The sequence below is a fragment of the Haemaphysalis longicornis genome, unplaced genomic scaffold, assembly GCF_048455015.1.
Source record: "Haemaphysalis longicornis isolate Haplotype H1 unplaced genomic scaffold, Haemaphysalis longicornis Haplotype H1 scaffold_1, whole genome shotgun sequence".
Taxonomy (NCBI): domain Eukaryota; kingdom Metazoa; phylum Arthropoda; class Arachnida; order Ixodida; family Ixodidae; genus Haemaphysalis; species Haemaphysalis longicornis.
In genome coordinates, this window is record NW_027526203.1 from 51,631,349 (window position 1) to 51,656,673 (window position 25,325).

The 25,325-nt window shown below is 46.5% G+C and overlaps 1 protein-coding gene across 2 annotated transcripts in view; it reads left to right on the forward strand.

Annotated features, from left to right (window-relative positions):
* The first annotated feature begins 342 nt into the window (after positions 1-342).
* LOC144176266 (STING ER exit protein-like) overlaps positions 343-25,325 on the forward strand; it is a 33,979-nt gene continuing 8,996 nt past the window's right edge. Inside the window, exons 1-4 of one of the 2 annotated variants that reach the window (XM_077705202.1) lie at positions 364-2,503; positions 6,599-6,733; positions 10,884-10,974; positions 22,063-22,152. In XM_077705202.1, the coding sequence (XP_077561328.1) occupies positions 2,490-2,503; positions 6,599-6,733; positions 10,884-10,974; positions 22,063-22,152 (330 nt within the window). In that variant the 5' untranslated portion in view covers positions 364-2,489. Of the gene's footprint in view, positions 2,504-6,598; positions 6,735-10,883; positions 10,975-22,062; positions 22,153-25,325 lie in introns of both variants that reach the window. The other variant, XM_077705203.1, reaches the window with a different exon arrangement.

Sequence of the window (25,325 nt, forward strand, 5' to 3'; positions counted from 1 at the left end):
TGCACACACACGCACGCACACGCGCGCACGCGCGAACACATACAAGCACGCACGGACGGAAACACACGCGCGCCCACGCACGCACGCTCGCACGTAGACACACACACAAAATAAATACCCAGAGCCAGGGCCGTACTGAGAGGGGGGGTTTGGGGGTTTGAACCCCCTTTTTTCAGGCAGCACGTAAGCAAAATTCTTACTGTTGCTTTCAGCAAAATTACCTCCTTAACAAAATCCCTAACCCCCCTCCCCCCCCCCCCCCCCCCGCCCGAAAAACATTTCTGGCTACGGCATTGCCCAGAGCTTTCAAAACAACTTAATGCAATAAAAAGCATATTTTGCGCTGCGATATCGCGCGAAAATTCTGTAGCAGCGAAAAAGAATTCAACACGGTGGCATTCACTCTGGCCGAAATTCAACAGCATCCTGGGCATTGACATTCGGCAAAAAACAAGCGCACACTAAAGATGCATGCAAAGGCAATCGTGAGAGAGAGAGAAGGCATCAACCGTCGATCACCCGCTCAAGAGCTAAAAAGAGGGCGGGTGCACGCTACTTGAAGTTAAGCCGCTGCACATGATCTTGCTTTGTAAAACTGCAGGAGGAGCCTAGCAGGCACCACATTTCTTTAAATACTCTTGGTTGTTTTTGTTTGTAATGTAGATGTAAATAATTAAATGTAAATAATGTATTATGTTATGTTTGTAGGTGTTCACTGTGCCAAAAAGTGCGCAGTTTTAAAATGATCGCGTAATAAAATTATGCCGTGTGACTTGGTGCTTTTCTCAGAATTGCGGTTGCGAATCCTGTATTTGCGCGCTTTTCGTTGACTTGACTGAAGTTTTAAGACATCTGTCATGTGTGCTGCATGGGTCAAATTTGGAAAAAGAACTCGGGAAACGTTTGCGTACGCACGACGCAGTATTCTCGGTATGCAGATCTTGAGAGAAAAATCAGCAAGAAAATAAAAAAAAGCAGAAGTGACGTATGCCGGCCAGCCTAAAGCACGCCACTCTTTCCTCAGTTGACACAATACGATAGCAAAATCATCAAACGAAGAAAAAAATATCGGCATGATAGCGAGCTCGCTCGCTAAAGCACGGCGCGGTCTGCTCGGTTCGCCAAATGGCATGAAGAAATGAGCAAACAGTAAATACACGACATAGCTACCTTTCCCATAAAAACCCTGGTACATTAATAGCATTATCAATGGTTTTTACACGAAAAAAGAACTGTAGCCCCTCGGAGACTGCCCCAACGCACGCCTGCCCGCCGCTACCCAAGGCGAAAAAGCGCTCGGGCGGGGCACGCGAGCGCCACCGCGCGGGGTTGACACGAAGTGCCTCACTCGGCGGCGGCCGCTTTTTCCACTACCCAAGTATTCTAGTTCACTCTAGTGGGCACTGAATAGGCTGCTGATGATTATCGTGACTACGAAGCACCTGCCACAAAGTGGGAGATTCGAGGGCCAGAGGCTGAGGAGGTCAAGCAAACTTATCTTGAGGAATGGCGAGGTATGGGGGACTGCGAATACACTAAGTTAAACTTCAGTATTTTTCATTTTGCGCACACCTTTATTTAAAGTCCATAACAATGTTTCGTAAGCGAAATTGTGAAAATTAGTTGTCAGTGCTCTACGTTTCAGTTGAATAAAATATAGCTTGCACATTGTTTTGGGGCTTGTAAATACACACCCTAGTGCCAGCAGCTGACATTTCCCAAGATAAATAGCCATTTCTGATATTTAAAATATAACCCGTGAACTGGTCTTGTTAAATAAACAAAATGGTAATGATTTTCTATTTGTATTGATGTGGCTGATGTGGTAGGTGCTTAATAAAGACTGCACCACCTTTTTTTCTCTCCTCCAATCTTCTTATTCTTTTTTTTTTTGTGTGTGTTGTGCAGAGTGCGAATGAGGAATAAAAAAAGTGTGTAGGAAGAGGATACCTTGTCCAAAATGCAAGCATAGTGGGCGAAGCTGTTGGATAACGTTATTTGGGCCTGCTTTACCTCTTGCGGACGCTTGCATGCAGTGACTATAAAGAAGGGCCGCTATGGAATGCTGGGCTGTATTTTACCGACAGCGTAAGGGCTTGACGCCTAAACCTAAAGGCAGATTTTCATGCTGTGGCCTTGTAATTTTGATTAAGCCTAAAAACGCCTCACAAATTTTAGGTGGAAGTACATTTCATTTCAGTCTTTCGTGGTTGTGTCGTGGAGGTGTGGGGGTAGGTTACAGGTAGCTTCCCCCCCAAGGCAACAGTGTGCACTGCTCAACTTCCATTTTGGTCAGTACAAACTCCACTTTTCTCTCTTTGATTGTTTCTGATACCGTAAAGTGCTCTCTCTATATTTCTTCTGCCGTTTGAGTGCACGCTGTGGCTAGTTGACTCGGACTATTGTTGTGTGGTGGTAGAACAAAAAGAAACGTTTTGGCATTTTTTCTTCTTTTTTGCAGGGCAGAGGGAGTCGAGAGGCAACACCGAATGAAGTGCAGAAAGTAAGAGCCCAAGGAGGGGAGTTCTGCTATTCAACTTGCAGCAGTTCGATTTCTCTTACTGTTGGCACAGTGCGTTGTTACATTTGCTGCGTGTTTCAGCTCCTTTGAGCTGGGGCACACCGAAACGGATGGGACTGCATGTATCCCAGCGTCAGTTGAGTGGCGATGCGACCTCTCCCCACTCAGCTCACGCTGCCTCTCCTACGTGATCATGCTTCTTGGTGCACAGGGGTGTGTGTGTGTGTGTGTGTGCACATGCGCATGTTAGAACTCGTTGAAGGGAAGTCGTAGCAGTCCTCTGGAGTTCCACTTACAGCGGAGCCACTGCGTGCATACGGGGGGGGGGCCTCACTACATTCCTGAAGAAAAATATTCAGGTGCAACAGTGGAATGCTTAGGGTTATGATGAGCAGAGTACTTATCTTGGCTTGAAATCTGGTATGGATTTATGGTAACTAGTCCCAATGAACACTGCTTTTGCATTGTAAGTAATAGAAATGTCGAGCTGTGATGGCACACACTGAAAGGGGCCATGAAGACAAAATACAGCTTTGAAAGAAGTAGCCTTTGGCAGCTCACTCAGCTTCATTAAAGCCAAGAAAGGTATTTTTTTTAACCCCCCAAAAAATGCAAGAAACTATTGCAAAACTCAAAGTTTATGCTACAGCGATGTAATATGGGCAGGAGTGCCATAATATGGGCCAGCACTGGAACATAGTTATTAGTGTCTTAACTGCAGGTTATATGATCAAGCAATATGCAATCATGCGTTATACGATCAAGTCGTACGATTAAGCGGAACTAGAGTTCCTACTACAATCGCCCGGTAATGTTTCTTGGTGGGGGCTTACATCAGTGGCTGCCCATTGCGCAAACAAGATTCTATTATGATGTCATAGAGAAATCGACAGAAAGTGGCGGAGGAGTTGCCACTGCTTCATCAGTTTTCCTTAGTACCTAGATTGTTTGTTTGAAGTTTTCGATAAAATTGGTGTCATTATCGGGAAAAAGCAGTCTTTTTAAGAACCGAACCTGTATTTTGTGTTCATGGCCTCCTTAAAGTGCACTCAACTGGTGTCCCTCGATTCCACTAAGCAGTCCCAAGGAGGGCGGCATTTGGATTAAAGAGCAGACCATCCGGTCCCTGTGTTTCTAATGGCAGCGTATATATTTAGGTGAACTTTGTATCTAATAAGAGATCGATATGACTGGTGTGGACAATAGTTTTCGGTTCTTCATGTTTAAATGGTTGGCGCTTGCAACAATGCTAGAAGCCAACAGTGCCCCGAGCTTTACACATACACATTACCTTTGCATCCTTTGCTGTTTTTAGCTGATGAACCCATGATCACAAGTCAGTGCCTTTCAACCTGTGACTGTATTTTTGAAAACAGGAAGGGGGGAGGGGGGCTCTGGGAGTTCTCTCGTTTGGGCCAGTACCCAGTTCGGTTCTGAGGCTCCGGGCACCGTGCCTCATCATCATCCTTATCATCTCTCATTGCAGCCATCTGCATGTTTCACACCGGCGTACTAATTGTTTTTGTGTACTTCACATTCATGGTATTTTGCCAACAGTCGTAACCCTGAAGGACCATGCAACATCTTTTCGTCACTCTTTGGCCTCAGATGCCCTTGCACCAGTACAACACATGCACTACTACCACTACAGTTCTATAAAAACCACCCGTTCTCAGAAAGTACTCCCACACGCCGTGTTCAAATGAGCCCAACTTGGTAGCAGCTGATTTATACAAGCCTGAGCAAGCTCTCATGGATTAAGATCTGCACACAGCTGCAATCTCTGCAAAAGTGCATTTTTAGAGCAAAAGGCATGTCTTGCGACGTCGTTCATTGCGTCGCAATGACCTTGAGCTACCGGAGCGTAGGTGCGGCATCATGCCACGTGATCAGGTGCAGAGAGGCAAATGCAGCTGTGCTTACTCGGAGCTTCGCCGCTGCAGTATGTACCAGGTGACTAGGCGAGGGTTTGACGGAGCTTCTCCGGCATTTGGTCACTCAGTCTGTCCATGGAGGGCTCAAAGCCGTCAATGTGCAAGTGTGGCAGTTGTGACCTAACTTCACGAAATACTGTGTGCGTAGTTATTGCAAAACCAAGCCAAATAGGCCTTTTGCTCGTAGTAACTAAGTTCAGAAGGGCTAAACCTGTCCCATTTTTGTCTCCACTTTCAAGGGTCCCACAGTATTTGTTTTCGAACAACAGGAAATCTTGTGGGTTTATTTTATTTTAATTTTTGATATTTGATGCATTTCTCTGGATATTCGACAAAGAAGAAAGGGGGGAGGGGGGACTCGCTGTTCATGAGGGAGTGCCCTCGGGAACAACCACCACTTACTTTACGGCCGGCAATTTAACAGTTCTATTTCTGAAGCGTGGCTCAAGGGACAGGGGATGGCCTGCATCATTGAAGCTGCTCCCATTTAAGTCTGCCTGTTTCATTAAACTGTCCCAAGCTGCATGAATGTAACCGGGTCAATTTTCTAAGTGTGTGCACAGAACGGTCTGTCCCAAGTGCTGCGCTGTTTGGAAATCCATTAATTGCAAAGAGAGAGGTGTGATGGAGCCAGCGTACTTCAGCCCGTTGCAGTGTTTTGCATTTACGCGTCTGTAAACGGACGTTGAGCTGAAAATAAGAAACTTATTTGCTCTTGCCTTTGCGTGGCATGGTACAGTGGAACCTCGATTAAACGACTTTCTCAGTGCCACGTAGAAATGTATGAGCGAAGTAAGTCTGAGTAAATACTGCCTTAGTGCATGGTCTGTCGCGACATCTTTGCTAAGAACTTATTTTTTAAACTATTGTACTTGCCACGTAACTTGCATCCACGCGTAATGTGCGAGTGCCTAGCCTAAACCCCATTCCCAAAGAAAGAAAAGACATTTTGTGCACAAATGTGCAGCCCCAGTGTGCACAAATGTCTGCCAGCTGTGTGCGAGCGAATTTGAGAGGGCCGACAGGGCCGAGCATGGCAAGGACGTGCAAAGGGTGCGAATGTTGTGGCTGAGGTAAGTCGTGTACTGGAGCAAGGAAACGCGTGTTCGTTACTGGCGAAAACAGAAGCAGGGGCTGCTGGTGCAAGAGTGGGTGGTAGCTTCACATTTTTGCCCGCCTCTTAGGTTCCCCCTTAGGTTATGTTGATCTTGTCACTATGCGCCGGTGGTATTCGTTTTCAAGAATTGTGCACAGCAAGGAAAAATAAAAAAAGAACTTCGTAGTTCTCTTTGCTAATCGTGAACTAACAACAACAGAAGCGAGCGCAGGTGGGTGCTGTCTGGGGATCGTCCAAGATAAGCCCAGGGAAAAAACGGCGGGGGGGCCGTCAGAGAGGTGAGCTGGCTGGCAGCAGAATTGAACTGAATGATGGCATGAAGCGGCGAAGAAAAGGGTTGCAGAAAAAAAAAGACGATGGGATGACGCGACGGGTAATGTAAAAGACTTACCAATAGCAGAGACCGATTCAAGAAAGAAACGAGGGAGGAGAGGCAGTAAGGCAGATAAAGCAGTGAGGAGATAGTGTGTAGTGTTGGAGAAAAAAAGCATAACCGGAGAGAGCAAGGAAAAAATAGCATGAGAGGTGTGAAGTATGCCACTTTATCAACTGCCATGGGCATTTCTAGGTGCAGGAACCATTGTATCAAGAACCATTGTGTACTCCTGCGTCATATAACGGGGGTTACTTAATGTGTTGTTTCTATAGGGAGATTGCTGGGAGCGTAGCAATCTGTCAGCGGGTTGTTGCATAACCAAGGGATGTATAATGGAGGTTTCACTGTATTTCCGGTTTTTACAGCCCCTGCCCTGCATCTAATTTAGTTACATGAACTGGCACTACACGAGAAGATAAAACGGCATTTAGACATTGAGTGCATTTGCGTAGCACATTCGCATTAATTTCCAAACCAAATGTACAGCGTCAGTGATAGAGGGAAACCGTCTTGTAATAATGCGAGCTGCGTTGAAACTGAACATTGCCTGCAAGGGTATCTTTTTAGGGCTTCCAGTGGCATGTCCTCTACTCCAAGAATGCTGGACCGGCTGTCTGGCGGACTGACCTGTCGTGCCCTTCGGTGTGCAGGTGTGACCTGCTGCTTTTCTACCAGCACGACACGACAGGCAACGTGACCTTTGTGGTCAAGGGTGCCGTGTACCGGGCAGGAGAGGGCCCCCTCAAGGCTGGCGTGCTCCTCCAGGCAGCAGTGGAGCCCAAGAAGGTAGTCCCCCCTCCCCTCCTTCAGGTTCAAGTGGGTGCATAGCACTGAACAGCATCAGAGCTTGCACAACACAGGGTGCACAAGTTGGTGCTGCATGCACCTTTCTTGTGCGGAGGCAATGCTGAGGCATTTAGACCTTAGCAAGGAAGGTGAACACATCTGCGTCAAGCACACGTTACCTAATTTGGTATCACCCACCATCGGCACAGTGAAGCCACATCTGCCAGCTCATTCGGGTGCTAGCTTACGCCCCTGTCATACATGCCTATTTAAAGGAGCCATAATGACTAACTACAACTTTGTTTTATTCGAAAGATTTCGTGTTTTATAGTGCTCTTAGCGCTTGTCCGGCAGCAAATGATGCCGTATTCACTGAGAAAGTAATCAATTTATGTTAAAATTTTGATACTCCCACCAAATCGTGCATTTTCGGGACGTCAGCAATGGAGTCATAAGCGCATTTTTTTGCATGCTTGCGAGACCTGCAGAAATGAAAGCTTGCCATCATGTACCAGGACTGATAGGTGCAGAGAAACTGTGCGTGCTTTCAGCATGCCCCAAGAACGTGTCCGTAAGGGGTGGATGCAAAAAGAATAGCTTGTTTAAAGTGTGCGTTGTGTGGGCTTTTGCATTGGGATGTCAGCCAAGGCCCTAGTTGAACGTGCTGCAATATTGCCAGTGTTCCTGATATCCATTGTGTTGGATCAGCCGTAAATGCCAACACTAGGAATTGGAAAGCTCAATTGAATAATTTTATAAATGGCTACGCTGTTTGAATTCAAAACCTGAAAATTTGACCTCGTGCACTCCAGCATGTGCTCAACAAAATTACCTGTTTCTGGCACCCGAGCGTTGGCGGCACACTCGTCTTCTCCATAATTTGTGTACCCTTTTGACTTTTCTGCACAGCAGCGGTGTTGTGCAGGGAAGCCAGTGTAAGCAGCCATGCTGCACAAAAAAGAAACTGGGTACTTGTACTTTGCAGCAAAAGTTGAGTTACTGCCAGCGAGGTCTCGCATTTTGGTGAACACAATTCATATGTGCACGTGCACATAGCAGGCATGAAGCTATCTGGTTGGAGGGGCCAGGGGAAAGTTGGGGAGCAGCTGCCATGCTTTTGCCCCGCAGCAGAAAGATAATTGACTCACGCACTTTTTTATGCTTTCAGCATTGGTATTGTGGGAAAAGTTTGAAAAAAATTAAGAATGATCTGCTGGCAAAGTGCCGCATTGACGCTTTCTGCCTTCCCCAGACACGTGGGTCACTTAGGCGACTGTAAATGCCACCTGCTGCCTGTCTGCCCATTAGTTTTATCATTGTTTGCCCCCCTGAAGGCTCAGTGTTGCTCATGTGCTGTGCAGGGGAAAGCGTGGGTGGTGCACATGGGGCAAGGGTTTGTAAGAACCATTGGGCGGGGGGAAAAAGGCCCGCCCAGTGCCCCTGTTTTCTGCTTGACCTTGGCATCAGCAGGTTTGCCCTCCACGTAGGTGAAGGAATAAGGTAGCTGGGCTGGGAGAGTTGAGGGGGTGCTTGAAGTGAGGAGTTCTCTTCTGGGGCACCTTTTGCACCCCATGATGGGAGTAAAAGCATTGGTATTTTAGACCCTCTGGGTTGACAGAGGTGGCACAGTTTTATCGAAAAGTTTGACCTTGTGGTTGCCAAAACAGAAGAAATGTGCAGCACAGTTCTTCAGATTGGGTAAGGTGAACTTGCTGACCAAATTGGCTAATACGTGTACCTTAATATGTATTCCGATTCATCGGTCCCCTCCTGTTGCCTGGTGTGTCGTTATAAAATGAAACAGGAGGAGTGGCATGCCTGCTGTCTTGGTGCTGGAATCGAAGCACTTCAGCGATCAAACATGTGGCTGATGTGTCGAACAGTTCTTTGTTTGCTGCATGATCGCTGTGCTTATTGTCCCGGTGCTTACTGGGTCCACAGTGTTCTTGTAGCAGCGCTTCAATGAGTACGGCGAGCCGCATTCAGTGGCGACACAGGCAGCCCACGTTGAAGTGACGCGTAGTCACACTCTCGTTTGACGCTTGCTTCCACACAATGAGTGCAACCTCGCTCACGTGCATCCCACGTTCACACTACTCTTAACCGCAACGTTCATCATTGTACTGCCATTCCCTTTTCCCCTTGGGCAGCCAGTGGCACTGCCGACTGTGAGTGTTTGTAAATCGGACCACAGGAATTGTGCTCCTCCCGTATAACGCTTTCACGCATTGTGCACCTCATTTAACTCGTGTGCAACGAGGCACAAGCTTTGCTATTGTTCCCGTGGTTTGAAGTGCAATGGAAAACACGGGCAGCGAATACAAGGTAGACAGCACAGGTGCTAACTTCCAACTATAATTTTATTGCTCTTTACGTGAGCTGAATATTCCCAGTGATCGAATTTCCACAGAATCATCGGGAATGTTCAGCTTGTGTCAAGTGCAGTAAAATTAGTTGGGAGTTAGCACCTGTGCTATCTACCTTGTGTTCGCTGCCCGTGTTTTCCGTTGCACTTCAAAGCATGGGAACCGCCCACTAACTACCCTAGCAGGAAATTCCACTTTGCTGTTATGCAGGTAACTTTGCACAGGTATTGCGAGGGTGTCGGCTGCGCTGTTTTAAAGGAGTACTGACACGAAACTTTCGTGTTACATTTTTTTTCGCTGCTATGGGTGCCTACCAGCCCACTAACCATACAGGGTTCGCACAGGTCCTTGAAAACCTTGAAAATCCTTGAATTTAGAAGTGTCAATTTCAAGGCCTGGAAAGTCCTGGAATTTTTAAATGGTCCTTGAAAACCCTTGATTTTTCTGGAGAGAACAAATGGCCCTATCTTTTCACAAGAGTGTTTGCCGTGAATTTTAGGTGTTAAAAATGTAAAGAAACATTGTAACAATCAAGTTTCAGTGTATTGCGTGAAATTACGAGTTTGGTGGATTCTCATTATTACGAGGCAACATTGGGAGCAGCACTCCTAAATAGAATCCATGTCACGATACAATCCAGTGAAACCCGGGTTCTGTTCTCTATCTTGCATGTTCCATCTAGTCTGTGGACGGCCGCTCATTGCATGTTTGCTGTGCCTCATATGCTCCATCTGCGTTTGCTTTTACGTGCAAATGGTGGACGTGTACATAGTTCATCCTGCCTTGCAGCAACACTTGCTGAGTTAATTTCAGCTGATACTCTTGCTGACAAAGCACGAGATGCAGGCAACATTAATGAATGAAGTTTTGAAATCAAAAAGCCTCAGCAAAACACCAAGAAAATACAAAAACCTCTAAATACCAACTCTTAAATAAAAAATAAAGCTGGGGGGAGCATTCAAAAACCTGTTAGTGCCTATCTAAATGTGCACTAATGTGCTTAGGTATTGGGCAATAACGAAATTTTGCATTGCGTTGAAGAAGTTATAAATAATCCCAGATAAAACATAAGATGGAGACCTTGAAAATGTGTTTTCTGGACCTTGAAAGTCCTTGAAAACCCTTGAATTTTTGCTTTTGAAGCCCGTACGAACCCTGCCATAGAATGGCATATTAGGTGGTCGATTGCAGCGTAAACAATCATTTCCGGCGTCGCTTATTCGAGTCAGTTTCGGTTTCGATAAAAAACGAATGCTGAGTGGCCGCCATGACAGGAGGTAGCACGCGCGCCAACCGCAGCCGGCGCGTCGGCTACATCATGGGAGCCCCGACGTCGGCAGTTTGGGGCAAGTAGCAGATGATGTCATGCTGGCCTGCTCTGGGCTTTCTCGTGCGGGCATAGATTAAAATGTATTTAAAGTATGAAACACTGAACGGTTACTGTTGAAACTTGCTGGGAGATATCTCCTGATAAAAAGGAAGCATTTCACGTAGTTATCTCAGCTTTGAAACTCTTTTAACATTGCGGTAACCTTGCGTGCATAAGCACTTTCATGTGATGTATAGGTAAACAGCCAGACATGTGCGAGGGCATCACGCAGGGGTGTCTTTCTTTTTGTGCACCTCATGGTTGCCAAAGGTGGCTGATCTCCAGTCAGTGGTGATGGGTTGTGTCTTGAGGCGTTGCAGCAATGCATTTTCCACATGCGTAGGAGCTGGTATGTGTGGCTTTCCGTGTCATTTGGATGTAGTCTAAGAGAACCCTTGTGGCACTTCTCGTGCTGATCATGGTTACCAAGCACACCAAGAACATGGGCAAGTTCAGCTCGGTCACAGTCTCAGCCATTGGCGAGGAGGAGGAAGAAATTGAAGCGGTGAGTCTTAACTGGGGGGAGAGGAGGAACTGAACGCCCATGTGCTGCGCCTCGCAGGGACAGTGGCAGTTTACGTGCATGGTTCCTTTTTCTTTCTTTTCCTTCGCCCTCTCGCCACCTTGCGAGGCACTCTTTGATATGGACAACACTAACAGTGCAAACGGTGAATGTTAATTTTTTAGTGTTGGAAGTAGCAACTCTTGCAGTGCCCCACTGCAGTGTTCCTACTTTGGACAAGGCAGCTGTTGAATGTTGGTTCTGGTTTTATTGCACTGGGATGGGGCTGGAAAATGGTACGTAGCGTTCTTAACTTCATTCCCGGCGAAATTCTTTCCTGTTCTCGTGGTAGCCTGTGAAGAGCGTGTTGTTTCAGGCCGGAGTTTGAGGTCGCCACCAAAATTGCGTGTGCAAAAGCAGTGGTGTCTTTTCTAGGATTAAAAGGGGCAGTGCAATGTGAGAACAAATTGGCTTCGCTACGTGGCGCTGGAATGGCAAACATGCCTCTCCCAGAAGCAGCAGCACGTATCTGGTAGTGCACACGGTGCAAAACACGTTTCTCCACTCGGTGACGAGAACACGTTTTGACTCCAAGTGGGCAGTGTTCATCTCCGACTCTCTCCACCACTCTTTCCACCTATCCAAGCGCTTGCAGCCCTTGAACAAGGACTGAGAGCGATGCATCTAGAGAGCGATTGTGGAGTGCAACAGGCCAGTCTGTTCAATGAGTCTGCTCAGTAAACGCCACCCATCCTTGTGCGCAGCTTGTCAGGGGCAAGGAGAGTGTTCAACATCGTCTCTCTCCCCACCCTGAATTTGTACAGGGGCACTATGCGTCTCTGCTGACTTGTCCGTGGCCGAATGTCGTGGTAGCCTCTGGCGCCCAAGTGGAGACGTGTGCCATGAGTGGTTTATCAGATGGGGCGAGGTGCCACTGTGCTGTTTGCATTCAAGGGGGAAGGTTCAGTTGTCAGGTGGCAAGGTGGGCACGCTTACCTGTTGTGGGAGTGATACACGTTCAGACCTACATATTGACTGTGCTAGCACGAAAGTACATATGGGATGCGCTTGAGCTGGTGAAAGCTGCATCCATTTATAACATCAGTGAGGCTGGATTTTTCAGAATTTCTCTGGGTTGAATGTGGTCTGAGCTCCTTTTCATGAACATGCTGTTCCTCTTCCATTTGCAGACACTTCCTGGTTCTGATGCGTTGTCACCATCATTATTATTAATGTTTATTTATTTATTTATCTACCAGCTTACTTTTCTTGCGCTGTGCTGTGATGATTTACTGAAAAAAAAAATCATATGAATCAGCCAGTCTGCATATATCAAAAAACAATTAATGGCAAACGAACCTACAACCTCATAAAGGAAACAAATATTTGCGAGGCAGGAAAGATTTTCAGCAATTTAGACATAGCTGAAAACTGGCAGGGGCCCATGGATTAAAATGTTTTCTCTCCTCTCATCAAATTTTAATTAGGAACGCAACTTCTAGCTGAACCAGCAGTGGGCGTAACTGCTGTTCCAGTGGCAGATTAAATAGTTGATTTGAGGGGAAGGTTGCAAAATAGTTTTAATTTCAAAGTGCGGGCTTTTACGGTGATGCTTGCGCATGCTCCCTTGCCTGTGGCAGAAATCTCTGTTGCAAAGGTGAGTGAAGCTCGCACGTTGAGTATTGTGGTGATTTGGCATAAGCAGGCACTAATAGACTGCTGTCGAGGATCGAGGGGGTAACTCTCGCCTTCAACAAAGAAAAATGCAGCAGTGTGTGATAACCCCGCACGGGGCACCTTGAGTAATCTTGGTGACGGTGAGTGGCGACACCGCGTACCCCGAGCCCCCCATAACCTACCGTGGCTAGAAGTTGAAAGGTGAAGGGTTAGAAGCCGTGAACGGTGGCCGTCGGAGCCTTGGTCAAGCTCCAGCCGATGGGCTCCCTGCCTGTCTACCAGGCAGGGAGCCCACACCGACGTGAAACCACACATCAGACAACAACTTCGCAAAACATGGCAAACACACTGGAGTGAACAAACAGACAACAAGTTGCACTTAATAAAACCTCACTTGGGACCATACACCACCGACACACGCAATAGATACACTAATGTCGCCTTGGCTAGATTACGGATAGGGCACACTCATGCAACACACTCGCACCTTCTCACTGGATCTCCAAGACCTCTGTGCCAAGAGGTCGGCGAACTCACTCATGAGTCCACTCACTCAGACTCATTTGGACTCAAACTCACGCGTGAGTTTGAGTTTGAGTGAGCGCGAGGCTAGTGTGGCATGGTGAGTTTGAGCTTGAGTGAGTTTGAGCCGAGTGATCCCGACTGAGTTTGAGTCTGATTGAGTTTGAGTACGCCTGAGACCTAGTGAGTTCTGAGTCCATTTTGAGGTCTGAGTACATTTTGAGTTTGAGTCCATTTTGAGTTCTGAGTACATTTTGAGTTCTGAGTACATTTTGAGTTTGATTACATATTGAGTTTTGAGTGCATTTTGAGTTTGAGTACATATGAGTAGCCTAGCAGGCAGCTATGGTTGGCTGTTAAGTTTCATGCGTCACTGTGGGCTCGGAATTCAGGTTACCTGCGGGTACGGCACCAATCGCGATCTGCATGATCGGTTGGGAGGGAGGGGGTGTCTGATTTTTTTTAGTTTCTTGTTGAATTTTCATGCCATAAGCACTTGCTGTATACCTAATTTTCGCGGCTGGGCGCGTGAGTGATAATTGACTGGTGAGTTCATAAAAAAGGGTTGTCTTAACTTTTCCTCCTGACGGATCCACTAAGAGCGTGGGAAAGGGTGGTGGAAAAGCACACGGCGGCGCTGGCATGCTGGTTGTTCGCCTGCTACTGTTAACGGCTTGATATACTAGGGGTCACAAAGGAAGAGGTGAGAGCCGGGGGGAAATGGGGGTGGGGGCTGTCCTTTCTACTGTTTCAAATGAATTAGCTGAATTGACTGGGCAGCGCCCCTTAAGACAGAATAATGACCACATTAGATTGGGTGAAAAGTGAAACTGATGAGGCTAAGGCGTGTAAGGTATCAAATGAAAGGTCCGGATTAACGGAATCAAGTGGGGTAAAAAAAAAAATGCTTCCTGATTGTAGTCATCAGGCAGTCATAATGAGTCATAGATTGGGTTAAAATTCAAAATGACACTGCGAGACCATGTGGGGAATCAAATTCAAGGTCTCGATGTGGGGAATCATTCGGGACGAAAATGAGTTACGGATATATCATGACGTAGTCATGGTAAGTCATAGATTCGGTTAAAATTCAAGTTCATGACGCTAGGGCGTGTGTCGTATCAAATTAAAGGTCTCGATAAAGGTAATCACGTGCTTCCTGATTATTATCATGACATAGTCAAAATGGGTCATAAATTGGGTTAAAATTCACAATGATGCCACTGGGTGTCCGGGGCATCAAATTAAAGGTTCCGATAAGGGAAATCACGTGGGAGAAAAATGTGGTAGGGCTATATCATGAGATAGTCATGGTTCGTCATTGATTGGTTTAACTTCAAATTGATTCCGCTAGGATGTGATGGGTATCAAATTAATGGTCTTGATGAGCGGAATCACGTGGGAGAAATACAAAAATGCTTCCTGGTTATAACCATTAGATTGTCATGGCGAGTCTTATATTGGGGTAAAATTTGAAGTGACCCCGCTAGGGCGTGTAGGGTATCAAATTTACAGTCTTGACGAGGGGAATCACGTGGTACAAATAAAAAAGGCTTCGTAGTTCGAATTATAAGATAGTCATTATGAGTCATAGATTGGGTTAAATTCAAGGTGAGGCCGCTAAAGCATGTGGGGCGTCAAATTGAAGGTTCCAGTTAGGGGAATCACGTCGGACACCTAAATAATGCGTCCTGGTTACAGTCATGACAGTCATGGTTATTTTGACTGGTATGAATTCCATATAACCCTGCTAGGGTGTGTGGGGTATCAAATTAAAGGTCTCGTCGAGGGGGATCACGTGGGACAAACATAAAAATGCTTTCGGGTTATAACTATGAGGTTATAGCAAAAGGTATATAGCAAAAGGTACACACTCACACTCCCACGCTCACACTCTCACACTCACTCTCACACTCTCCCTCTCACTATCTCACTGTCTCAATCTCTGTGAGGCCATTTGAGTTCTGAATTCATTTTGAGTTCTCAGCCCATTTTGAGTTCTGAGTTCATTTTGAGTTCTGAGTTCATTTTGAGTTTTGAGTCCATTTTGAGTTTGAGTACATTTTGAGTTTTGAGTCCATATTGAGTTTGAGTACATTTTGAGTTTGAGTACATTTTGAGTTCTGAGTACATTATGAGTTTTGAATCCGAGTGAGTTCTGAGTTTTGCGCTCAATGTGAGTTTGAGTTTGAGTGAGCGCAGATGTGCTGCTCAGCATTGAGTCTGAGTTTGAGTGAGTGGTGATTCGAAAAAAAAAATTGTGAGTGAGTTTGAGTGAGCCGCGCCAACTTTGCCGAGGTATGCTCTGTGCAGCAGGTGCGGAGAGGCCCTATCCGGGATCCACATCCTCATACAATGTAAGGCACTCGACATTACACGACGCAAATACTTCCCACAACTACACACACGACATATTCCACCACACCCGTCATACTTCTTAAGAGACGATGCCATGTTTTCTGTTCAGTGCACCTTTAAGTTTCTATCAGAAGTTCACTTCTTACAACTCATCTCATACCACCCATAGTTTTACCCCTGGTCCTATACACCAGCCACCTTATTTATCTTTTAACCACTCTTGTTCTTCACCCTGGCCCTTTACACCAGCCGTGCTCATAGTTTTTTTAACTGATTTTATTTCGTGTTCCCTCCTCATCAAATAACTTTTTGTTTGGCGCTCTTTGCCCATGTCGGCCTTGCGCCAATAAACTCAAACCATCATCCTCATCAGCAGTGTGTGATATGCATCACAGCACTGCAAAAGAAGAAAAGGCCATTCGGGTGATATCCTGCAAGCGAGTGTATTTTAGTCACTGAATACATCACTCTTTCAGTGTTAAAACAGGTTGACATCCACCGTGGTCGAGCCCAAAACTCGTTTTTATCCACTGTGGTGGCTCAGTGGCTAAGGTGTTGTGCTGCAGCGGCTATTTTTCTGTTAGACTTGAAGATTTCGGCACTCTTTAGTGGTCCGCGGGTGGTCTGAATTAATCCACCGCCCTCCGCTACAGCACGGAAAATCTCTCAGGTATATATGTACATGTTTTTACGAACTAATTTTAGTCTGATGTACCAGAATTTTTAAGGAATGGAATACATCAACACTCGTGGCGTTGTCCACAACCCCTCTCTGATGCCTGACCAACAGCTGACTATCCTATGTTTCTGAATCCGACCGCTTGCAGTAGTAGTCGCTAAGAGGGCTGCGACTTTGTAGTCCGTGGCACGCGTAGGGGAACTGAATAAGAGATTGTGCACAGTGGCCCGTGGAACCGCGTGAAAAAGAGTGTCTTTTGTGCAGTTCCCAGTCGGCCGGCAAATACAACCGTTGCACTCCTGTGCCACTGTGATGTTGTGGATGTCAATTTAGGTGACCGGCGCCCTCACCCACGTCTCAGTAACAAACCTGTGAAGGTCGCACAGTGACCCCCCATTGGGGCTCAGTGGCTAAGGCGTCCTGCTGAGACCAAGGATGGGGTCTGATTCCTGGCCGCGGCGGCTGCTTTTCAGGCGGAGGGGAAAACATTGAAGGCCCCCAGGTGGTCTGAATTAATCCGGGACCCTCCACCACAGCGCACCTCATAGCCCAGACGTAGCTCTGGCACGTTGTTAAAGCCCCACAATTTTTTCTTTCTTGAAAATCAGTGTTTTTCGCAAACGTACCTAGAATAATTCGCCTTCTTAAGGCTCAGGTGGGAAAATATGTTTTTAAGATTAAAAAAAAAACACCTGATGCTAGAAAGATGGCATGAATACGTTGTATTGCTTTCATTGGCTTATCAGCAATGAATAATAAAACGCTAGAAAACCTGTGGCAACTACCTGCTCATAAGAAGAAAATTCGAGAAACGACGCAGTATCGAGGCAAAATGTTTTGAGCTCAGGGAAAATTTTTATGTCCTGCAAACAAATATATTTTGTACCGAAAGGGCAAGTACCACAAAATTACGGACACTCCATGCTGGAGTAATGGTAAATATATATCCGTGGTGTTATTTTAACTCTTTCGCTACTGCCGGAAAATTGACTAATTTTAGGGGTCCAAGAAAACATTTTTTTGGGGGCTAAAAAATTGGTTAGGCACTAATTGCAGGAGCACAAAATGCAGATTATTTAATGGCATTTCCAATAATACCAGTCTTTTAAAGGTTTTTATATATCATAGTTGTAAAAAAATATCAAAACCAAACTTTTTGTCAAGTTGTCGAAAAAAAATGATAAAAAAGGAGTTGTGTATATCAAACCACCGGTAGTAGAAAAAAATTAGAATATACATTTTGTAGGAAAACATTTCAAAAACACGCCCTAGAAGAAATGTCGACTTGCGCGGAACAGTTTGTCAGATATAAAAAAAAAAAATGTTAGCATGCATGGTGCTTGTGTCATGCGGTGAAGCCCAACCTCCAATTCAAAATGTGCAATTTCGGGTAGTTTCCTGGAATAAATCTTGCGGTTTGTCATTATCAGAGGCACCAATTTGCCCCCACATAACGTAAAAACATCTTTTCAATGGCTGACTTTGCATTTACAGCGAGCACAATATTTGGGACAAGCACGCGATGCGGAAAAACAAATGCATGAAGTTGAAAACGGAACGCCGTGGCTGATGCTTGTTGTCGTTCACGGTATCTCTCAAAACATAAAGCTGAGCTTTATTATCATCTTCTTACTCGCAATGAGGTACTTGCTCGCAAAAATGAGGTACGATGAGCTAGAATCGTGCCCTGCGATCTTTGGCCGAGTAGCAGTTGCGCGCTGAAAAAGATCAGCACAACGAGCCTCCTCTATTGCAGCGCCACCTAACATTTTTCAAATGAAACAGTACAAAAACTTATCAGAGACTCCGTCCGAATAGACAGTTCAACTAAGCAGTAACATCAGACACCCGGATATACCCTTGCATAGAAACGAAACTGGAAGGCGAACAGCTGGCAGTGTAAGGCCGGTTTGAAGCGCTATCCTCGGCGGAACAGATATCTGGCGACTGGGTGTGACCTTTTGACTTGCATCTGAAGTTCTTATCGCAGAAATCGGGTTAGGGTGGGGGGAAATCAGGAGCGCCGTGCTTTGTTCGAGGATCAGTCGTGGACGCTTCAGGCGCCATGGCAGGTAGCCTTGAAGTTGGGTAACTGTGTAGTAGCGCTAGATATGAATTTCGCGATGCAGAAACGTATCCGAAACTGTTGTAAACTGTTTGCGAATGGTCCTGGGGTAAGTAGAACTACCACAGTACTTAGAACAACGTGCGCAAAGGCAATAGAACTGCCTAAAATCATAACGTAGCTTTGCAACCAGGCACTGCTTGACATTTTCAGCCGATTTCTGGGATTATTACTGTCAGAGCGCGAACCTGACGATTGAAAATCGTTTGCTTGTTCCCCATTCACGCCCTGATAGCAAAAAACAAGCGCTGGTGCAGAGTAGTTACGAGTTGCACGCATTCTTCGTTGGTAGCCGTGACGCGCGATGACCACGCCCCTTTTCCACACCCAGGTGATTCAAAAGCGTGTCAAAAATCCCGTTTCCGTAGCAAAAATGAAAACAAAACTGATTTTGAAAGGCCATTTTCTGATCTAACTCCAAACAGCTTTACTTGTTCGAGAAACGCCTGGAACGCTATGAAAAGGCGCTCCCAAAAGTATCAATCAAATTGATCGATTTTGATAGGCGCGGTAGCGAAAGAGTTAAGGGGGCAGTTGGGTCTTTGGGGCCGAAAAACGGTCAAAAAAAGCGTTTTCTCAAAAATGGAATTTTTGGCCTTCACGGCCATTTTTTTAACAGTCTGTAAATTTCCTCATCAAAAGGCATCATATTTTGTTGTTATTATATTATAATAGCATTTTAAAGTGCACTCTACAGCTCAGTTAGCGCAGAATTCGATGGTGAAACGGCACTTTTCTTGCAATGCAAAGCTAGCATTTCATCCTCAGATATCTTGGCACCCAGAGCAGGTACAACTTTAATTCTTTTTGCTTCTGATACCAAAATGTGTGGAGAATACAATATAGGAAACAATTTTTTTAAATGGAGGCTTTGGAAAATTATTATTGTGTTCAATTGGCACCACCTGCGAGCCATTTCTGGCAGAGTGCGGGAGAAGCGAAGTTCCCTGTGTTGTAAAACGACCAAAAATAGTTAAATCAAAAAAGTTATTCCTATGTTGTATTCTTTAGTCATTTGTCTGCCTAGCCACGTGGTAATTGCCATTCTCAATGGAGTGGTTATTTTGTAACTGTGTCCCAAAATAATGGCAATTAATCATTAACTCAAAATATAATCAGCTTACAAAAAATCTAATAGGAGATTTGAAATCAGCACAAAAAACTCTATAACACAGTGCAGTTTCATTAAAATTGGTTGGTAAATAAAAAATATAGCTCTAAGACCACTCTGCCCCCTTAACTCAAAGTCATCGTTGCAGCAGATAGAAAAACAAGTACTATATCAGTGTGTACATTGCAGTCACCCCTGCACGAACGGAAACAAACGGGCAAGGGTGTGAAAGAAGGAGCTAGTTTATTCTTTACACTCATTGCCAGCTACCGTGTGTAAACAGCAGTGCGAATGGAAGAGAGTGAGAGTGTCCAAATAAACGCACAGGTGGCGAGCTCTGGCCATCACCGCCGCAAACTGGGCTATCTTGAAGACACAGGTGCCAGTGCCACCTGCAGCACTGTATGTGTGCGTTATCCCTAAGTTAAAGGAGCCATGAAGACAAAACACAAGTTGGGTTTATTAGAAAGACTGCTTAGTCCCGATAACAATGATACCAATATCATCGCAATCTTCGAACAAATAACGGAGATATGAAAGAAAACGTGTGAAGCAGTCGCGGCCCCCTAGCCAATTTCCCGCAACTTTTCTATGACGTCACAGAACCTTGTTTGTGCGATTGGCGGCTGCCTAACTGGCCTGTCGCGACGACACATGACTGGACGTCTGTAATGGGGCCTCTAGTTCCATTTGACCGCATCACTTGAATGCTGACGTGCAGTTAACGCACTGAAAATTATGTTTTATTGTTGGCCTGTATGACGTCATTCTTGCTCATAGCACGTCACTGTGGTGCAAAATTGGAAAGTTTTTAAATACTTCTTGCTTTTTTTTTTCATTAAAAAAACACCTTTTGTGGCTGCAATGGAGCTGAGTGAGATACTGAGTCCTAGTTCTTTCAAATTAAACGAAGTTGTATTTTCTCTTCATGGCTCCTTTAAGGGGGAGTTTCCTTCACCACAGTAGTACGGGGCTGCAGAGGGTTCCCCTCAGAAGAAGCTGCTCTACGAGGTGCAGTAACCCTTACTTCTGCAGTGTGCTCCAACTGGCAGCAACAGGGCACACACTGTTCAGTGCAGCTCTCAAAATGGAACAGCCCCAGAGCTCTGGCTGTCGCACTCCAGGCAGGCTACTGGGGAGGGGGCTGGGTGTGTACTGGGGAAACGAAGTATCGCCTCACCCTCTTGCTGCAAAAGTGCTCTTATCCCCTCCAACTCCGGCGGTGTAAGGGAGGAGTAGCTCGTGAGAGGAAGAGGGAAAGCAAGCAAGGGCGTCCACGCCCTGCGCTCCTTTTTCCTTCGGTATTTAGCTTTCACACCTGCAGCACAATGCATGGTGGGAAGGAAACTAGAAAAGAAACTTTCCCTCCCCTCGGGAGCAGAAGCAGGGAGTGAGGAATACGTTACTTTCGTGCGTATGATGAGCCCCTGCATATAGCCACCACCACAAAGTTGCACCTGACAGAGAGAAACAAAAGTAAGGTAGCCTCCGCATCATTCAGCCTGTAATGACTTCATAAAAAAAAAAAAAAAAGAAGTACCTTGCAGTTGGGTTGCACTTACTCAGGCTACTGTGAAGTTGAGAAACAACGACAATGTGTAGCACATCACAAATGTGAGGGAAGGGCGTTTCATAGTGTTCTTTGTTTACAACACTGGGCAGGTAACCTGCACTTGTGCACACTGTGGGTTAACGTACAGGACAACAGAGGACCCCGGCAAGCTTCGCTAGAGAAAGTGTTACCCGCCGTACACTAGCCCCACTGGAATCCTCTCTGATAGCCAGACAGACTCTGGCTACGCAAAGTAAGGCTTTATTGCCTGACAAATACAGGGCATAAACCAGACAACATGACTGTCGCTAGCGGGGAAACAGTGGCTCCGTTTGCTCGCTCAAGCCGGGGGGACTAAGACCTCGACATCTGTCATTGCAGTCGCAGAAGGGGGGGGATGGCTTCCCTTGCGACCGATCAGGACCGAATCTCTCCGCAGAGTCCCATGGAGCCAACTGGGTTCTCAGTCATCGGGGCATTGAGAGTAGGCATTCCCGAACCGACCAGTTCTGACCAACTTGCCAGTTGACTTCCCAGCAGAATGCTAGCGCGTCCCGGCAGGTCAGCTCGGGTGGAAAGGAGGTCTCCCCCAATTTGGGGTGAGGGTGGCACAAAGGAAGGCAACAAGCTGGTCCTCCTTCCCCTGAGCCTTTGCGTGCACGTTCACGGTGAGCTGGTTTGGTGCGTCGCATGGGGTCATGAGGAGGTCACGACTCACGTGATGCGCCAGCTGCCCGAAATGGCGGCTCCCAGCTCGCCAAAACGTGCATACATGGGTCCCCACAACACATCGCCCCTGCCTTGTACTTATAGCCATGCAAGTAACCCAGCACAGTGCGCATTTGGAAGTGGGCAAGTGTATGTGTGGTGTGTTCTCCCCTGTTGCCTTTGTGGCCTGAAGTAGTTAGGCACGCATGAAGCAGTCCTGTGCCATAAGAACCATTTCACCAGCGGGCGTTTGGATTGCTGCCCGAATGAACGAGAACCAGTAGTTCCTGTTGGTGGCCCAACCCTCGCTTGCTGGCAGCCCAGTATGGTAATGTCCGTGTTGTTCTCCTCCTGTGCAGAGAGAAGTGGCAGACTCGTACGCCAACAACGCCCGCATCATCGAGAAGCAACTCGAGCGCAAGGGCATGAACAAGCGCAAGCTCGAGCAGGTGAGCTGCTTTCCCCTCACTCCTGATGCCGGAATCACGGAGTTTCCTTTTTTTTTTTTTTCACTGCCTACCATCACTTTCCTTAGCCAAGTAACTAAGCCAAGTATTTTTTTTATCTGGAGGGGCTTATGACACTGCTTGTTGCTATGGCACTCTAGCAACCTGAAATCTTTTGGTTGGTCCGGAAATGTAGTGCACACACTCCGAAGCTATCTGCCCAAGTGTACATTTCGTGCTTTTTCAGCACTGTCGAAGGTGCATTTGCAGGAAAATGGTGTTTCTCAAGGTGGAGTTTTAAGGTGCACAGTATTTATTGTTTGGATGAATACACTTGGAAAGGCATTGCCATGGTTAATTTCTTATTCTTTGTACCTCAACAGCATTGAAATGTCAGCACTGAAATGTCTTTTAAATCATGTAACCTGTCGATTTGTGAATGAAAGTTGAGTCCAGCTTGTTGTTTTAAATTTAATCCCCACCAAAATACCGGCATTTTATTTGCACAAAGGTGCAGGACCTGCCTGGACCCTAACATCAAACTGAATGATCTCAGGATTCGTATCAAAAAGTCATGTTGTGTCCTTGACTAGAGCAATGCAGCAGGAAGACGAGGCACGCAGACCATCTTTGCTGGTGTTGGTCGAAAGAACAATGCAGGTTAGGCGTGGCTTCTTTTTGTGATGACAGCCACAGGAGAGAAAAGAGCAGATGAGATGGAACTGGGTACGTCCCAGCGCAGAGAACCGCGACACCAATGATGCAGCATGCCTTCCCAAGTAGAAGGTTGATCACTTAATCGGTGCTGCAGTTTTGTTGTGTTCCGGGGGTAGCGTTTTTCAAGTGCTGTGACTGAGCACTGGTCAAAAATCCTGGAGCTTCTCGGTTTCTGGTTCATGGCTTCGGTTTGGTTGACAGCGGTCCTGCAGTCCTGGTATCCGGACATGGAGCCAGGGACCACGATTGGGTTCACTGTGCAGGGCTGTACAACTGAGGGTTTGTTTGCGGGGGGGGGGCTGACTGTAAGCCAGCCGGACTTATTTGGACCCACGGACAGGCACTGGCTTCCCTCGGGTCTAATGGGCTGCAGTCCTTGCTTTGTCTAGGGCCCTGAGAAATTCCCGCTCTCTGAAACGTCAGTGTCCAGGGCCTTGTGGTCAATCATAATGTCCTGGAAGGTATTGCTTGCATTCACTGGCGAGGCGTGCATGCAGGCAACCGTGTGAGTGCGCCATGACTGGTTACGTCGGGCTCCGTAAGATGGCGGTACTTGTCCGTGCCAGCACATGGCTGTGTTGCACGTTACAAACTCTACCTCACCGAACGCAAAGTATTGCCTCGAGTCCAATGTAAGTGCGATTAATAACATCTCGGTTGATGCCACCGTTGCGAATCGGATTGAAACGGAGCAGGCAACACACGGCGGTGTTTTTTTTTTTTTTTTTTTTCTTCGCCGTGCGGGCACAGTTACCCAAGCCGCACCATATCCGTGGCGCATTGGCCATGTCTGTGGCCATTTCCAGTGTTGCCAAGTGATGGTATTGACACCTAAACTTTTCAACGAATACCACCTACATTCGAATCCCGCTACAACGAAATTGACGGGACGTGCAAAAAATTTCGTTGAAGCGAAAATTCGTTGAGGCGAAAACTGCCCCAACACGACATGGAAGGGCAAGAAAAATAGCGCGGTATATTTCCGCATCATTGGCAGCATAATACAATGTTTAGGAAAAAGAGTGACGCTCAGTAACATCGTGTTTAGTCATATAGCAAACATACCAATGGTTCTCTGTTTTTTTACCAGCACGCAAAGAGCGCGATACTAAGGATAAGGGGAGAGGTGAAGAAATGCAGGCGCAAAGCGTATTGCTGTACAACAAGGCGTTTCCACCGAGCTGATTACTTGCAGATAGCTGCTACGCGGTTGGAAGCCCCCCTCTCGCTTGTGGCAGGAACGGCGCCGTTATCTTAATTATCCTCTGACTAGGCACGGCGGCAACTGACCTTGGCAGGCAAGCCGCACGCGCTTGCATTTATCGCGACCGCCTGCTCGCGACTAAGATAGGATGACGTGGGTTCAAGACTAAACACGAAAACATTATTTTTGCTCTTGACTTTGAAGAATTGTAGCAGGAAAACGGCAAGGGCAGCTGCTTACAACACATACATGACGGCGTTGCGCCAGCAGCCATGCCAGCAGCGGAGCACATTCGCGCGATTTCAACTGGATACGGATTGGCTATAGCTCCGGCTTGGCGAACCTGACTTGCGCCTCGTGTAAAGACGGCCCGCCACATTGTTATCACCATCACACAATGGCGTCCACATATGAGTTTTTTTGTTTTTTTATTTTGTTTTGGGTGGCAGTGTGGGCGCACCGCGCATGTTTTCGGTGAAACTAAGCATCCTGAGCGTATAAAAAGTTACAGATAGCTGGCGCTATGCTTATTTTATTGTGAAATAATTGTTCAAACCCAGCCCAAATCATCAAAAACTTCGTTGAAGTGAAAGCAAGCCAGACAAATGGTTCGTTGTGGCGAGGACTTTGTTGCATTGACTTCTATGGCTAGCTGACGGGGACTTGGAAATATTTCGTTGAAGCGGAAATTTTGTTGAAGCGGGCTTCGTTGTAGCGGGATTAGACTGTATGTGGTTGTAAGTCATCGGCATGAATGTATCGCTCTTCTCCGACCCCAAAGAAGTATGCATGTGGTGGTGCTTATATGCCTGCGTACTGTTCCCTCGACCCACTTGGCGTTGCCAGGCTGCAGACTTTTGGAGCTTGGTTCACTGTTGCCTTGAACCTGTTCCTATGTTCCTATTTTTTTGTTTTCTTTTTCCAATGTCTGGACGCAAAAGAGTGAGCTGTGTTCTCAGCTTCCACGACAAAAAATGTTGGGCTGGTGCCTCATCGGTAGTGGTAGTTGGGGTGTTTTGATAACCGAACAGAAACTGGTTGTCGTGCTTCTGAAGAGGCATTGTTTCCCCGGACTGGTGTTCATCCAGGATCTTCTTGAAGAGACCCTTTTTTATGGTCTGTACGCATCATTCAGCACTGCTGTTTGAGGCTGAATGATAGGAAGTTGACTTCACGTGCTGAATGCCGTTTCTTCTCGTAAAACATTGCAAACCGAACCGAAGTGAATTCCAAACGGTAGTTCGTAATCACCACT